The sequence below is a fragment of the Diceros bicornis genome (genome assembly GCF_020826845.1).
Source record: "Diceros bicornis minor isolate mBicDic1 chromosome 3 unlocalized genomic scaffold, mDicBic1.mat.cur SUPER_3_unloc_1, whole genome shotgun sequence".
NCBI classification, from domain to species: Eukaryota; Metazoa; Chordata; class Mammalia; order Perissodactyla; family Rhinocerotidae; genus Diceros; species Diceros bicornis.
This window is the reverse complement of record NW_026690897.1, coordinates 692071-709364: the sequence shown is the minus strand read 5'-3', so window position 1 is coordinate 709364 and position 17294 is coordinate 692071. Positions and strand designations below refer to the sequence as shown.

Here is a 17294-nt window from a genome sequence, read left to right as displayed (position 1 = left end):
TCCTTTTTTCCCTCCTCAGGAAGAACTGGCAAATCCTTAAAAACATCATGCGAACATGCCACCGGGAGAGCAGGAAGCTTCTCAAGGAGGTGAGTGGAGGCTGGAGAACTGGAAGGACGGGAGGTGAGGTGGGGAGGGACCAGGCAGGATATGCTTTGCTAAGTTTTTCACTTAAGGTTCCCCGAGAAATAACGGTCTGTCTTGTCCAGCTGGACAGGAAGCGGGGGGTGTGAGCTATAGGGGCAGGTGGGGACTGTTTGGGGCAGGAGGCCTTGGTCACGGGATACAGTGGTGTCGCCTGGACTGTTCCAAGAGGTGAGGAGCTGGCAGAAAGAGCAGGTGTCTGGCTTCCATGCAGACCCATCAGCTGGCCCTCATCATCCTCCAGGCTGGCGGGTGGATGGAGTGGGTGGGGGTTCCTTTCTTCCTAAAGCAGCCCAGTCTGTCCTCAGGAAGCCAGGCCCCTGCTGCTCCTTCTGTCTTCACTGCACCTCACAGGGGAGGGCATTCTGCCTGTCCCAGGGATGGGCACTGTGAGGTCACACAGGCCTTGTGGACACAGGGGCTGCACAGCCTTGGGCGAAATGGTGGATCTGGGACAGAACTGTGTGCTCTCTGGGACTGTGCACTCTAGGCCGATAGTGGTTACTGCTGACAAACCAGTGAGTCTCCCCCGGTGCCTTGTCCACAAGGATACACCCCAGATGGCAATGAAAATTATCGAGGAACCTACAGATACTTAATGGACCTTCATGACAGATCCTTAATGGCCTCCATCGAGGCCCTGGCAGGAGGGGCCTAAGGATTGTCCAAAGGCTCAGACCACAGACTTCAAACATGAGAGCTGAGAAAGGAGAAGGGACATTAGAAGTTTCCAAGTGAAAAAGGATGCAAATGTCACCATTACACAGTGCCGTGGTCAGCCCCTACACTGTCACTCAGATGTGGCACACGGGGGTCCCCTTCCTGAGTGAGTGAAGGAGGAGTTCTGTGCAGGGACCATCCTGAGGGGATCCTAGGGAGCTTAGGACTTTGGCATGGCCTCAGGTCCAGCCTGGTGTCAGAGAATCCCAGGGGGCTGGAAAACACAGAAGCCACTTGCATGGGACCCCAAGACACCTTGTGCCTCTCCATCCATGGCTCAGGTTGACTGAGGGCCTCAACACACCCCGAGAGTCCAGAGGACAGGACATTGGTCCGAGGTGTGTCTGGAGGAAGAGCGAAGGCTGGGGGCCAGGGCCTCTGGCTGGGAGGGGGAGCGGTCTCCTCTGTGGGCCCCTGAGCAAGTCACTGCCCCTCTGTGGGCCTCGGTCTCCTCATCTGAGAAATGGAGGGAGATGATCTGTGCTGCAGGCCTGACAGGGGTGATGAGGTACAAGGGGGAGAGGAATGTGCAGTAGCTTTGTGCTCCTCCTCCTCGAGGGGGGAGGGGACAGCACTGGTGCCAGTCAGATGACACTGAGTACTCAGGGGACCCTGGGAGGCATGGGGAGTCCTCCTCACACTTTCCTGATGAGGAGAGAGGCTTAGGGGCATGGGCAGGCCTGAGGGCACAGAAGAGGGAGGTGTTGGAGCTGGGAGTGATCTAGAATCAGGGCACCCTGGAATGAGAGCAGCCATAGACACCAGATGGCCAGGGTCCAAGATCAGGGGCCTGGGAGACATGGGGAAGGGAACATGGCCTCCCTGAGCCTGTCTTTGACCCTGCAGGAGGTGATATCTGTGAGGGCCACCCTGCAGATGGACCCCCAGGGAGCTCAGGAGAGACAGCAGCAGCAGGTGAGGTGGCCTGAGGGGGAGGATCCAGGTGTCAGAGGAGGGGTCACTCACCTCATGGCTGGAGGCCTCCCTAAGAGAGGGGTCCCTCCTCCTCCAGCCCAGCTCCAGGAGCCCAAGAGCCTGAAAGGCCTGCCCTGGAAGTGACCAGGAGGAGGCCTGGAAGGGCTGGGCCCAGGATGGGTTAGGGAGGGGAGGGGCAGGGACCACATACCGTGGGATTTGCCAAAAGCCGCCCCTGGGAGGTGACTGGGGAAGTTGGGTGGTCCTGGAGGGGGTAACTGGGGGGAGGCCGCTGAGGGTCCTAGGCTGTTCTCTGTGAGAGTCTGTGGTGGGCAGGAGGCTGGGGTGAAGGGATTTGGGGGAGGGTCCATGGGGGCACCTGAGAGGTGGGACTCATCTCACCACTCCCACCCTGATTTCACAGGGTGTCGTCCCCTTCCTGGGCATGTTCCTCTATCACCTAAAGCTGCTGGACATTGGGATGGAGGATGATCTGGAAGTGAGTGAGCCTGGAGGTGGGGCCAGGGAGCAGGATCCTGAGGTTTGGGAGGCGAGAGCCCTGCACTGGGACCTGAGCTCTCAGTACCTGGCAAACCTCCTCTCATGAGAGCCCCATGGCCACCCCTGGGAGTTGGGGAGTCAGGCCCATCTTAGCAATGCGTGAATAGACGCTCCGCTGGTGAAGCTCATAGCTGCCTGCCTGCAGAGCTGCAGGAGGCTGTGTCTCAGATGGATTCAGCCTCCCCCTCGGGCCCTGCCCCTGGGGGAGTGCCATCAGCCCCTGCAAGTGAGGAAGCACTTCTGTGTTCCAGCTGTCCCTTCCTCCCTGAGGCCTCAGTCTCCCCGTCTGTCATCAGAGAGGGTGTGCTACATAAGGTCTCTGGCCTCAGCTCCCCTGTCCCTCCTGCTCTGGAGCCCAGAGCCTGGCACAGTGTCAAGTTCTCTTTGTGGAAGGTCTGCCCTCTGCTGGGCCCTGACATTCCTGCAGCCTGAGAAGGGCTGGGATGGGGGTTGGTTCTGGGCTTAGGGGGCTGTTTCTGATGGACATTGGCTGTCTCCCTTCCAGGGAAATCGGGTCAACTTTCAGAAATTGTGTGACATGAGCAGCTAAGGGGAGGGTGGGGAAGTGGAAATCACAGACTTCCCCTGGCAAGACTTTCTCTAGCCTCATCCCTTGGGTCTTACATTTATTGGGAGAGTCAGATCCACAAAGCTGGGGATCCCATCACGTTGGCGGGTGCGGGAGGGGCTGGCATCAAGGACACCTTCCTGGATGAGGAACTAATTCAAGCCAACTGTGAGGACAGGCAAGTCCTGAATGGAGTGGGAAGGAAGGAGGGTTCCCGAGTGAGCACAGACCCCAGACCAGATCCTCACTCCGCACAAGTCCCTGACAGCGTTCCCCACCCAAGCCCTGTCTGCATCCTGTCCTTCCTCTCAGAAATTCACACTCATCCGGAGGATCCAGCTGCTCCAGCAGGCTGCAAATCAGTATGACCTGGAGCCCGACAAGCGATTTGGGGCCTGGTTCCAGGCCATGGAGCCCATCAGTGTCCATGAGAGGTGAGGGGGACAGGAGTTGGGTGAGGGCAGGGCAGACTCTCTCTGATGACCAGCTCCAGAGCCTGTGGCCTGGCTCGCTGATCAGCCACAGAACTCGTAGCGTGGTGACCCATGGGGCACCAGGACTCAGCTGCTGGCAGGCTCTGGGAGGGGCACCTGAGGTGTGGCTCCTGGTAGCTCACAGGCCACTCTGTCCTGTAGCTACTGGGTCTCCTGCCAGCTGGAGCCCGCACACCAGAAGGCGAGCAAAATGCGGCTCTTCAGGAGAAAGAGGAACCGGACATCCTCCAGTTCAGGGCCAAGTGAGTGTTGGTACCAGGAGCGACTGAATCCAGGGGCTCAGTACAGCTTCGGGCTAAGCATGGGCCTGGATCCCAGCTCCACTGCTGAGCAGGCCTGGGACAGGCCGCTCCCCTCTCCTCTCTGGGACTCGGTTGCATCCTCTGAAATGGGTGATGCTAAATGATGCCTTGTGCATCAGGGACAAACGAGGTGCTGTTGATGGACTGAGCACTCGGTACAGGGTTTGGATCAGAGTGCAGGGGGACAGGGAGTTGTGCCATGAATCTCAGGAAGGTTCCCCAAAATAGTCTGTTTCTTCTCTTCAGCCACCATGCCCTTGGCGATGAGCCATCACACTCTGGAGACCACAAGTGCAGCTCCTCCTGACCAGCAGGGACACTGGCGCCCTCGGGGTGCACCGGGCCAGGTCTTCCCACCCTGAGTGAATGAGGACATCCTAAGACTTTCCCTGGTTTCCCCTAAATCCCCAGAGGGAGGGCACCACCCCTTCCCTCTCCCTGACATCACCACGCCAGCCACTGTTAACCCATTGGGGAGGAGTGATATTATTTCTTTAATAGTAAATGGTAGATTTGACTCTTACATTATATCCTGTTTCTTTCACAGCCTGGGTGTTGTGGTGTGGTTCTTTCACTTCTTATGCTCATGTAAATGAGACACAGAATCTCACTTTCCTCCTTGAATGAAGAACTTGTGTATGGTCACAGCTTATTGTATGTGGGAGAATGGAGGAGGGCCAGCCTCCTCCCTGGCTACTGAATGAAACCCTCAAGTCCCCCTTCCTCAGAGGACAGGTGCATTTCAGTGTGGTTCACCTGGGCCAGGAGCAGAGACAGCCCCTCAGATCTCCCTGGATGTAGAGGTTGGAAGGACTTTCCCAGGCAGAGCAATAACCACTGAAATGTGGGTGTCTTTCAAATAGCACTTACCAGGACCATGTCCTTCCCCAGGACAGCGGCTGTCTTTCTACAGCTTTCCAGGAAGAAGGAATGTTTTTTGCTTCTCTTGTTGAGGTTTCTTGGATCAGATATTGGAACTTGCCGTTTTCTAATCAGTGTCTGGATTCGCATCAACACTAAATGAGGAAAAAATGTAAAAAGATAAAACTTTGCATGTGGAACGGACAAGGACATAGGAAGACCAGGTGCAGATGGACTAAGGGCCTACAGGACATCCCCATCAGGCCGCCTCTAGGGCTCCCTGTTCACCCTTCGCCTAGACTGGAATCCTCCTGGGATCCTGCCCCATGCCCTTGGAAGTCCTTTTCCCGCTTGTTTCATGTCACTTTATGATGAAGTGCTGCTGTTCACGCCCAACTCTAGAGCTTTATGGATCAGATAATACCCAGTTCATAACAGTCATCTCAGACTGTCCCATAATTAGGTATTTAGTCCCAACCAGCACCAAGTAGCAAGAAAGGTGCCATTTCTCAAAAGGAAAATGGATATCTGCATGGTTTTGCTTTAAAATCCTAGGTGCATGCATTGTCATTCTCTTGTGGAGGGCTGCCAGAAGATCCCGAAAACAGCCCTAAATGCCAAAGACCTGCTGATTCATATGGCCTAAATGGTAGAATAGCTTATACTGTACCCTGGACCAGCTTCAGAGACTTCTTTTGCTCTGAGCCCCATTTGAAACTCAGTAAATATGCAAAGTAAATCACTCAAATGAGACACATATTGGCTCCAGAACCCAAAGAGGCCTACACAGCATTGGATCTTTTTTAATGTTAATAGGTGGAAGATACATCAACTTAACTTTCACATTGAAGGAGGGATCTCAGTATGCCCCAGAACCCTAGAGCCCTACAAACCCACCAAGTCTTCATGGGGTTTATCTCCCACTCATATATCTTACTAAAGCTTCCAGGGTATTTGCTACTTCCTGCCCAACAAATCTATTAGCATGATTTCATGGATTATTTAGCCTCGATTATGACAGAGAGGGCTAGAGCTGAAAGAAACAGTGAATGTTTTGTTGACCCGATCATGTGGAAGCAAATTACTTCTTGGTTGATGTAGAGAGAATAAAGCATTTGCCAGAACAATAGTTGCACACCAGTTTTTAGAGACTGTGCTGTTTTGCTCCAGTAAGGAGACTACATCTGTAAAAGCAGCAGCATTTAGGATCACCACCTGATTAAGTGTATGAAAATCTGCTACCACTCTCCAAAACCCCACTACCATGCATACAGGCCAAGTCAACACACTTGCATCTCTCAAGACTTGCATGGTGCCATTACTCTCCACAGACTTCCTCAGGGATGCAATATTGCTTTTGATTTATTATTTTGGTTGAGCAGGGAAATTCCAGTGGTTTCCAGTTGGTCTTTCCTATTATATAAGCCATTGTTCTACAGGCAGGGAGCCAGTGTGAAGAGTCTGCTAGTTTGCAAATGTGTTCTTGAGAACTATAAATTCAGGTAAAATTTAGGTACAAAGAGAATTCCTATTGAGTTGTATGTGTGGACCCACTGGGCCCACTGTGAGAAGGAATCAGACCAAAGAACTATTTATCATCTAATCTCTATCAATCTCCACTCTGACTATTGGACCAAAAAGCATTTGGGATCCCCAGGATTTAACATCAACTCCAATTCTATCTTAGTCATTCCAAAAAAATCTGGCTATTTCCCTCTTCCCATGCACAGATACCTTGGTAAAGGGTCCCAGGTCACTTTCAGAAGGGCAAAGAGGAAGATTTACAGTATACTATGTTGGCAGGGTTATAGCATTCTTCGTCAGAGGGACCCCACTCATATCTCAATTTCGAATATCTATTCCTGCACCAGTACCAAACTGTTTCTATTAATACAGCTTTATAATGTGTCTTGAAAATTGATAAGGCAGTTTCTAATATATTCAAAGATTGTTTTGGCATTCTTTTTTTTTTTTTTTTTGGAAGATTGGCCCTGAGCTAACATCTATTGCCAATCTTCCTCTTTTTTCTTGAGGAAGACTGTCCCTGAGCTAACATCTGTGCCAACGTTCCTCTATTTTGTGTATGGGATGCTGCCACGGCATGGCTCGATGAGCAGTGTGTAGGTCTGTGCCCAGGATCCGAATCCTCGAACCCCAGGTCGTTGAAGCAGAGTGCAAGAACTTAACCACTATGCCACTGGGCCGGCCCCATATGTTGGCATTCTTATATATTTGCTAGTCCTAATGAATTTTGGAATCCATTTGGCAAAATCCACACACACAAAAATTCTATTAGCATTTTTATTGAGATTGTTTGGATTTATAAATTAATTCAGGGAACACAGAAATTTTTCATAACATTAAGTTATCCCATCAGTGAACATGATATATCTACTTATTTGGCCATTTTATATCTTTTATTAAATTCTATAATTTTCCCAGTAGAAGTCAGTACATTTTTGTTAGTTGTAGTCCTAATCGGTCTCACATAAAAAATTTAAAACTTTTATGGACTCACATTCTCATCCAGCTATTTCCCTTTCCACTTTATAGCCAAACATCTTGAAAGAGTTGTCTACACTACATGTTTCCATTTACTCACCTCACTTCCTCTTAAACATAAAGCAATTTGGATTCAATGAGCTCCACTTCATCAAAACTGCTCAGTCACTGATGACACACACAACTTTAAAAATCCACAAGTTTTTTCCTGACCCTTATCTTGCTTGATTTTTAAAAAATTTATATGTTTTCACTTTCAGTTTCCAGTTCTGCTCGTAAGGAGCTTGGAAGTTACCGCTCCATCCTGATAACAAGTAAAAAGCTGAACAGACTGAAAAATCAACAAACAACTATTCTTGGATCCATAAGACAGGGGAGGACACAGGGTAAACTGCTGCCCCCAAGAGTAGAGAGATGGACAGGCAAATAGAGAGAACCGAAGCTTACCAGAGCAGAGACTTGTGCGCAGAAACCACCTCCAGAACCAGTGCCAGGGTAGGAAAACCTGAACTGTAATGGACAGATTGGTGAAGGCTCAGTGTGGACAACTCTGAAAGTGAAGAACTCTGGGGTGATCCAGTCATAGAGGGGCCCCCAGAACATTGTGAGATTTACCTCCAGGAGTTTGACTAGGTTCCCACAGTAAATATCTGAGAAAAATCCCCTTGTGCTCCTGGCAGGAGGAGGGGAAAAGGAACCATTCTGAAATACTCCAGAGCACTCTGTTCTTCTTAACAAGGCCCACCCTCAGGGAAAACTGCCTAACAAGAGCTTAACCTACTGGAGTATTATCAGAGCCTAATTGACCTAGGGGAGGGGAAATACCCAACTCCAGCCCACTCTAGCCATCCTGTCTCACCTAAGGGGGCAAAAAAAAAAACCTGAGAAACAGTCATGAAGTTCACAGTGCAGAGGCATAGGCTCACTGAAAAACTGAGACCTAATCTTAGGACTATAGAATGCTTCCCCTCCCCAACACCTCACTGCCACATCACTAAAGGCCTATTTACAGCAGTTCCTTTTACCCAGTGCATCACATACAGCTATCAAGAAAATTTACCAGGCATATACCAAAACACAAAAAACATAATTTGAAGAGACAGAGTAAGTATCAAAATCAAACATGGCAAGGATGTTGGAATCATCAGACTGAGAATTTAAAACAACTGTGATTAATATGCTAAGAGCTCTAATGGATAAAGTAAACAGCATGCAAGAACAGATGGGTAATGTAAGCAGAGAGATGGAAACCCTAAGAAAGATTCAGAAAGAAATGCTAGCAATAAAAATCACTGTAACAGAAACAAAGAATGGATTTGAGGAGCTTATTAGTAGGTCAGACATGGCTGAGGAAAGAATCTCTGAGCTAGAGGATATATCAATAGAATCCTTGAAAACTGTAGAGCAAAAAGAACAAAGACTGAAAAAAAAAAAAAGAACAGAATATCCAAGGACTGTGGGACAACTACAAAAGATGTAACATATGTGTAATGGGATTACCAGAAGGAGAAAAAAGAGAGAAAGGAACAGAAGAAATATTTGAAAAGATAATGACCAAGAATTTTCCCAAATTAATGTCAGACACCAAACCACAGATCCAGGAAGCTCAAAGAATACTGAGCAAGATAAAAGCCCCCAAAAATTACACTTAGGTATATCTTCAAATTATAACCAAAAATAAAGAAAAAATCCTGAAAGTAGCCAGAATATAAAAACATCTTACCTATAGAGGAAAAAAGATGAGAATTACATCTAACTTCTCAGAAACCATGCAAGCAAGTAGAAAGTTGAGTAAAATATTTAAAGTGTTCAGAGAAAAAAACCCACCAACCTAGAATTCTATACTCTATGAAATTATTCTTCAAAAGTGAAGGAGAAATAAAGACTTTCTCAGGCAAACAAAAATTGAGGGACTATGTTGCCAATAGACCTGCTCTGCAAGAAATGTTAAAAGAGGTTCTTTAGAGAGAAGGAAAATAATATAGGTCAGAAATTCAGATCTACATAAAGAAAGGATGAGAGTTGAAGAAGGAATAAGTGAAAGTAAACCAAAAACTCTTATTTTTCTTATTCTTAATCTATCTAACAGATAACAGTTTGTTTAAAATAACAATGTATTTGATTATGTACGCTTATGAATATGTATGCTTATGTGTGCTTACATATAAGTGAAATGAATAACAGCAATGATACAAGGGATGGGAGTAAGGAATTAGGATTATTTTGTTATTATAAAATACTTATGCTACCCAGGAAGTAGTATAGTGTTATTTGAAAATGGACTTGGATTAGTTGTAAATATATATTGCACTCTAGGGTAACCACTAAAAAAGTTTTAAAAAACTGTAACTGATATGCTAAGAAAGGAGAGAAAATGGAATCATACAAAATGCTCAATTAAAACCATAAAAGGCAGAAAAAGAGTGGAAGACAAAAACAGGAACAAAAAAACAAAAGAAACAGGGGCCGGCCCAGTGGCGCAGTGGTTAACTGTGCGTGCTCTGCTGTGGCAGCTTGGGGTTCGCAGGTTCGGATCCCAGGCGCGCACCAACGCACCGCTTGCTAAGCCATGCTGTGGCGGCGTCCCGTATAAAGTAGAAGAGGATGGGCACGGATGTTAGCCCAGGGCCAGTCTTCCTCAAGAAAAAAGAGGAGGATTGGCATCGGATGTTAGCTCAGGGCTAGTCCTCCTTACAAACAAAAAAAACCAACACACAAGAGAAACAAATAGAAAACAGTAATGAATATAGTAAGTATATGTCAACTATATCAAAAAACACTTTAAATGTCAATGATCTAAATGTACCACTTAAAAAACAGAGAACGTCAGAAGGGATCAAAAAACATGACCTAACTATATGTTGTCTACCAGAAACCCACTTTCAATACAAAGACACATATAGATTAAAAGCAAATGGGCAGAGAGAAATATACCATGCTAACAATAATCAAAACAAAGCAACAGTAGCTATAGTAATCTCAGACAGAGCAGACTTTAAAGTAAGGAAAGTTATCAGAGATAAATAAAAGCATTATATAATGATAAAGGGGTCAATTCTCAAAGAAAACATAACAATTGTGAACGTGCATGTGCCTAACAACAGAGTGTCAAACTATGTCAGGCAAACACTGATAGAACTATAAGCAGAAATAGACAAATCCACTATCATATTTGGCGACTTCAACACCCCTCTCTCAGAAATGGACAGATCTAGCAGGCAGAAAATCAGTAAGGACACAGTTGAACTCAACAGCATCATCAATCAACTAGATATAATTGACATCTATAGAGCACTTCATCCAATGATAGCAGATCACACTTTCTTCTCAAGCTTGCATGGAGCATTCACCAAGATAGACCACATCCTGAGACATAAAACACCTCAACAAATTAAAAAAAATAGAAATCATACAATGCCTGCTTTCAGACCACAATGGAATTAAACTAGAAATCAATAATAACACTTTACATGTTTTAAATTTACATAATTCACTCTTTGTGATGTATATTTCTATGGATTTTGACAAATGCATAGAACTGTGTATACCATCACAGTCATGATCCAAAAAGTTTCATCACCCCAAAAATTCCTGCTTGCTGCCTCTTTGTGATCAACCCCTCCCCACACCCCACTCCTGGCAACCTCAGATTTGTCTTCTATCTCAATAGTTTCGCCTTTCCCAGAATGTCATATAAATGGAGTCATACAATATGATGCCTTTGGGTTCTAGCTTCTTTCACTTAACAAAATACCTTTGAGATTCACACATGTTGTTGCATGAATCCATCAGGGTTACTTTCTCCCTTGTGTTGCTAAGTAGTATTCCAGTGTATAGATATACCACAAACTGTTGATTCATTTATTCACATTGGAGTTGTTTCCAAGTTTTAACAATTAAAAATAAAGCTGAAATAAACATGCGTGTACAGATTTTTGTGTGCACATAAGTTTTTAGTTCTCTTGGGTAAATATTTGGGAGTAAGACTGCTACTCCCATATAAGAATAAGTAAACATATAAGCACTGTATATGTTTAAATTTGTTTGTTAAAAAAAACTATTAAACAGTTTTTCAAAGTGGCCATACTGTTTTATAGTCTTATCAGCAAAGCACGAGGATTCCAGTTGTTCCACATCTTTGTCAACACTTGGTAGTGTCAGGATTTTTTTTTTTACCTTCTAATAGACGTATAGGGGTGTTTCATTGTGACTTTACTTTGTGTTTCCATCATGAGTATTGGCATCTTTTCATATGCTTATTTACCATCAATATGTCTTTTTGAGTAAAGTGTCAGTTCAAAACTTATGTTTCTGTCTTTTGAGTTATTTCTTGTTGAATTTTGTGAATTCTTTACATTCTGAATAAAAGCCTTATTTTATTGAGGTATAATTGATATATAACATTATATTAGTTTCAGGTGTATAAAATAATGATTTGCTATTTGTATATATTGGGAAATGATCACCACAATAAGTCTAGTTAACATCTGTCACCATGCATAGTTACAAAATTTTTTCTTGTGATGAGAACTTTGAAGATTTACTCTCTTAGCAACTTTCAACTATGCGGTACAGTATTAACTATAGTTATTATGCTGTACATTACAAACTATAGTTATTATGCTGTACATTACATCCCCACTACTTATTTATTTTATAACTGGAAATTTGTACCTTTTGATCTCCTTCACTCACTTTGCCCACCCCCCCACCCCTCAACTTTGGCAACCAGCAATCTGTTCTCTGTAGGCATGAGCTTGTTTTTTTTGTTTGTTTGTTTTAGATCCCACATGTAAGTGAAATCCTACAGTATTTGTCTTTCTCTGTCTGACATTTCACTTAGCATAATGCCCTCAAGGTCCATCCATGTTGTCATAAATGGCAAGATTTCATTCCTTTTTATGGCTGAATAATATTTCAGTGTATATATACACCACATTTTCTTTATCCATTCATCCATCAGTGGACACTTAGGTTGTTTCCATGTCTTGGCCACTGCAAATAATGCTGCAATGAACATGCAATGAATATGAAGTCTTTTGTCAGAAATGAGACTTCTAAATATTTTCTCTCAGTCTGTAGGTTTATCTTTTCCTTCTCTTAACAGTGATTGTTTCAGAACAAAAAGTTTTCATGTTTATAATTGCTCATGTTTTGGCAGCATTTGACATTGGCTTTCTCATCCTTCAAGACTCAGTTTCAGGAGGCCTACCTGAATTAGGCTCCTCCAGCTCCTTTACCTTAGCAAATTTCTATCATATCACCCTATACATTTTCTTTATGGCACCTCTCACAAACTGTAATTATTTTATTCATTTATTATGTTTATTATCTGTATTCCCCACTGTATTATAAGCTCCGTGAGGAATGGGGGCTGCATCTGCTTTTTCACTAGTACTATCAATGACTAATACAGCGCCTGGCAAATAACTATGGAAAGGAAGGAAACAAGGAGAGAAAGAAGGAAGGCACAAAGGAAGAAAAGGAAAATCTTGAGGGAGAGGTCCAAGATTATTCTGAGAATTCAACTTCAAGAAACTAGCTAATTGTTATGATTTAAATGGAAATAGAAAATACAGGATTGAACAGCAACTCCCCACTTCCAGCCCACCCCCCATCAGCCCTTGGCAACTACCATTTTACTTTCTGTTTCTATGAGTTTGACTACTTTAGATACCTTATACAAGTGGAATCAGGCAGTATTTGTCCTTCTGTGACTGACTTATTTCACTTAGCATAATGTCCTCAAGGTTCATCCATATCGTAGCATATGATAGCATTCTCTTCTTTTTTAAGGCTGAATAATATTCCATTGTATGTATGTACCACATTCTCTTTATTCATTCATCTGTTAATGAACATGTAAGTTGTTTCCACCTCTTGCCTATTGTAAATAATGCTGCAATGAACATGGGAACGCAAAGTATCTTTGAGATTCTGTTTTCAATTCTTTTAAATAAATATCCAAAAGTAGGATGGCTGGATCATATGGTAGTTCTATTTTCAATTTTTTGAGGAACCTCATACTGTTTTCTGTAGTGGCTGCACCATTTTAATTACCATCAACAGTGCACAAGTGTTCCAATTTTTCAACATCCTTACCAACACTTGTTATTTTCTGTTTTTTTTGACAATGGACATCCTAACAGGTGTGAGGTCATATCTCATTGTGGTTTTGATTTGCATCTCCCTGATAATTAGTGATGTTGACCATTTTTCGTATACCTGTTGGCCATTTGTATGTCTTTTTTTTTGTGAGGAAGATCAGCCCTGATCGGATGGCACCCTAACATCGGATGCCAACCCTCCTCTTTTTGCCGAGGAAGATTGGCCCTGGGATAACATCTGTGTCCATCTTCCTCTACTTTATATGGGACACCACCACAGCATGGCTTGACAAGCTGTGCGTCGGTGCGCTACCAGGATCCAAACCTGCAAACCCTCGGGCCGCCGAAGCGGAGCACGCACACTTAACCGCTGCGCCACCGGGCAGACCCCTGTATGTCTTCTTTGAAGAAATATCTATTGAAGTTTTTAGCCCACTTTTTAATTGGTTGTTAGTTTTTCGGCTATTGAGTTTTATGAGCTTCTTATATATTTTAGATATTAACCCATTATTGGATAACTGGTTTGCAAATATTTTCTCCCATTCTGTAGGTTGCCTCTTCATTCTGTTGATGGTGTCCTTTGCTGCACAGAAACTTTTCAGTTTGATGCAGTCTCACTTATCTATTTTTGCTTTTGTTGCCTGTGCTTCTGGTGATATATAAGAACAAACCTTTTAGCAAAGTCTTCCCGGCTTTCAAATTCTGGCCCCAGCCTGCCTTTCTTCTTTGAGCTTTCACCATCACACCACTGCACACCACAGTCCAGGCCACTGGACCACTCCCAGTCCCTGAGAATGCCATGCACATGTATGTGTCTCTGCATATTGTCCTTTCTTCTTGGAATATTCACCCTCTGCTGTCTATCCAGCAGGTGCAGTATTACAAAAGTCTCTGGTGGCTTTCCTGATCCTCTTCCTCCCAAGGAAGAATTAGTTGCATTCAGCTTTGTTTGGTCCCCTAGTGAAGTATGTACTAGAGTTGTTTACAAAATTGTTTCCTATTCTAGACTATATTCCAGAAATTAATATCTACCAGATAGTGTATGCTATTTTTTAAATAAATTTGGTCATTTTGTCTCAATTTCTTTATCTATAAAATGACAGTGCTTTTAAATTTGCTTGTCAATAATAATCAGCTGAAACTCATTTTTGAAATACAGATTCTAGGCTCCCTCCCATAGATTATGATTGCAGGGTTCCAGGAATTCATATTCGAAATGACCTCACTATGTGATTCTTATAATCAGGTATGTTTAAGAGATCTGAGTTAGATTACTCTAGGGCCCTACCCTGCTCTAAATTTTTTCCTTTTTTTGTCTATAATTTCTTATGGCATAGAAGAGAATAAAAGCGAAGGACAAAGGTGAAGGGCATGTTTTAAGATGACTAGCCGGAGTTTTGGTAACTGACACCCATCCCCTCTCCTTCAGTCCTTATTTTCAAGGGCAATTTTGAAATTTTAAGCCTGGTAAACATGTGGAAATATGATTAGAGTAAAGAGAAAGTAAGAGGAGAAACTGATTCGATGTATATATAAATTACAAAAATACCTTAGACAATTTTCCATCAATAATCAAAATAACACCTTACACCGGTACAATGCTTACAACTTGCAAAATACTTTCCACTTCCTTTATCTTTTTTACACTTTATAACCACACTGTAAGTTCAGCAGGGAAAAGCAGGACAGCAATCATTGTTTCCATTTTATACAAATATTTTTTGAGTGCCTATGTCATATGAGGAAAAAATAGAGTATTTCATATAGAAAAAGGCTATGATCTTCTATGCGTTTAAAAGAGGTAAAGTTCTCAAACTGTATATGCCCAGGTAAAGAGTTATTGGACTGAGTTGGAAAGATATATTATCCAGATATTTCAAGGCCATCGAAATCTTTTTTTCCCACCATCTATGCAGAGTTATTTAGGGAACTGCTATAAATGCCCTCTTGACTTTTCAAATTTGAAATAATTTCAGAATTACAGAAAAGTTGCAAAAATAGTAGTTTCCATATACCTTTCATCCAGCTTCCTCTAATGTTAACATTTTACATACCACAGTACAGTTATCAAAATCAGGAAATTAATGTTGGTACAATACTAGTGACTAAACTACAGACTTTAACATTTTTCCACTAAGGTCCATTTTCTGATGCAGGATCTAATCCAGGATCCCACATTGCATTTAGTTGTCAAGTCTCCTTAGTCTCCTTCAATCTGAGATAGTTCCTTGGTCTTTCTCTCTCTTTCGTGACCTTGACACTTTGGCAGAGATACTGGTGGAGTTATTTTGTCATATATCCCTCGATTTGGGTTTGTCTGATGCTTTCTCATGTTTAGATGAAGGTTATGCATTTTTGGCAAGAACACCACAGAAATGGCACTGTGCCCTTCTCAGAGCATAAAGTCAGGAGACATGGTGGTCTCTGCCAAGTTCCTCCATGTAATTATTCCCCTTCCCTTGTCATTAATAAATATCTTAGGGGAAATACTGAGACTATGCAAATATCCTGCTTCTCCTCAAACTTTTACCCACTAATTTTAGCATCCTTCAATATATTTTGCCTCTGATAATTATCAATATGGTGTTTGTCTAACGAAGATTTTCTTTCTTCTTCTTCTTTTTTTTTTTTTTTTTTTTTTGGATATCTGATCTTGTTACTCTTAGAAAATTTCATTTTTGACTGGACTCAGACTTAGAGGTAGAAGCTCTCAGGACAGCCCCCGTCTCTTGGCAATCTGTTCCTGGTGTTTTTCTTTGGTCTCCTTCACTCTCTTGGCCAAAAGTTCAGCATATTCTGCAGCCTCTTCCTTGTTTTTCTTAGTACACTGTTTCTTCAGAGCAATAGGCCGCCGTTTGTGTTGCAGGACACGTGGAGGAACAAGATGCTGAATCTTGGGTGCTTTGGTCCTAGGTTCTTACCTTTTTTGTCTAGGGGCTTTCTCACAACATTCTAGCGGACATCATCCTCTTTAGAGAGATTGAAAAGTTTGCAGATTCTGCTAGCTCTTTTGAGCCCCACACGACGAGTCACAGTAGTATCAGCGAGTCCAGAAATACCCTTCTCCCCTTTTTTCACAATGAACAAGTTGAGAACACTCAGATTGGCAACCACAATGCAACCCCCAACAGATTTGTGCTTTCTTTCTGCAGTCCTCCTCCGTCTGTAACAGGAATGCCCCTCACTCAATAGCAGGCAGACACGGCCATGGGTCAAGACACCCTGCTTGATGGGGAAACCCTGCTTGTCATTCCCACCACTGATTCGGACCACATAACCCTTCCACTCTTCACCCAGAGCGTCAGCAGCAACTTCTGTGGCCATACGCTTCTCACAAAATGTACAAAGTTGGCATTCATCGTCCACTTCCATGAGTTTCTGGCAGCCAGTGACCGGGAAAGAGATGTTCAGCTTCATCCTGAAGCAGCCGACTACCTCCGAGGCACCACAAAAAAAGAGGCTAATGAAGACTTTCAATTTTCCTCATTCCTCTATATATATTAGTTGGAATTTTTCTCTAAGGAGAAGCTATCCCTTCTCTCTCAATTGTTTATTCATTCATTTGTGCCCTTCATTTTTGCTTGTGTGTTCCCTCTGTTTCCCTTCTTTGCCAGGCCAGTAGGAATTTAACAAAGCAATAGATAAAAACAAATATCATTTAAAAAGACAACTCCCAAAGTATTTTCAAATTTTTTGCACTATCCTGTCTAACCAGATGGACTAGTCAAACAACAAAAAACTTAGATTAAGATCAGACACACAAACAACATTGATCAAAGCAACATGAATCCATAAGAAACAAACTGACCAAAAAAAAGACAAAAGTCCTTACTCACTGACTGTGTGTGGTATCTTAGGGGCAAAAATTAAATCAATGCATTTTGACAACCAATGTTCATTTTGTTTGTCTCCAACTCTCTAACCGGGTAAAGTTTCTAAATAAAAGAAGAAGCTAATTGCTTTATTTCAAAATGGATAGTGGTTTTTAATGGTTTATTTTGGCTTGGGGCTTTTTCTCTCCAACCAGGACATCTATTCTTCTTCAGAGAACAAAACAGAAAATAAATTATTGGTACCGAAGTAGCATGAATATTGATACCATCAGATGTTTTTACCCTAA

At 43.3% G+C, this 17294-nt stretch overlaps 1 protein-coding gene and 1 pseudogene across 1 annotated transcript; one reads left to right on the top strand and one right to left on the bottom strand.

Annotated features, from left to right (window-relative positions):
* The first annotated feature begins 1654 nt into the window (after nt 1-1654).
* On the top strand, nt 1655-4221 carry LOC131401979 (ral guanine nucleotide dissociation stimulator-like). The gene is made up of 5 exons (XM_058537006.1): nt 1655-1779; nt 2204-2278; nt 3221-3342; nt 3544-3644; nt 3951-4221. Exons 1-5 carry the CDS (start codon nt 1678-1680, stop codon nt 4064-4066), a joined length of 516 nt encoding a protein of 171 aa, XP_058392989.1. The 5' UTR covers nt 1655-1677; the 3' UTR covers nt 4067-4221.
* Nucleotides 4222-15835: 11614 nt separating this feature from the next.
* LOC131401978 (small ribosomal subunit protein eS6-like) lies at nt 15836-16591 on the bottom strand (annotated as a pseudogene).
* Nucleotides 16592-17294: the final 703 nt, after the last annotated feature.

Excerpts from the sequence above, each read along its gene's own strand:
- LOC131401979 (XM_058537006.1), top strand. The coding sequence starts at position 1,678 with ATGGCCTCCCTGAGCCTGTCTTTGACCCTGCAGGAGGTGATATCTGTG. Across the intron at positions 1,780-2,203 it reads AGGAGAGACAGCAGCAGCAG|GGTGTCGTCCCCTTCCTGGG; the intron begins GTGAGGTGGCCT and ends CTGATTTCACAG. Across the intron at positions 3,645-3,950 it reads ATCCTCCAGTTCAGGGCCAA|CCACCATGCCCTTGGCGATG; the intron begins GTGAGTGTTGGT and ends TCTTCTCTTCAG.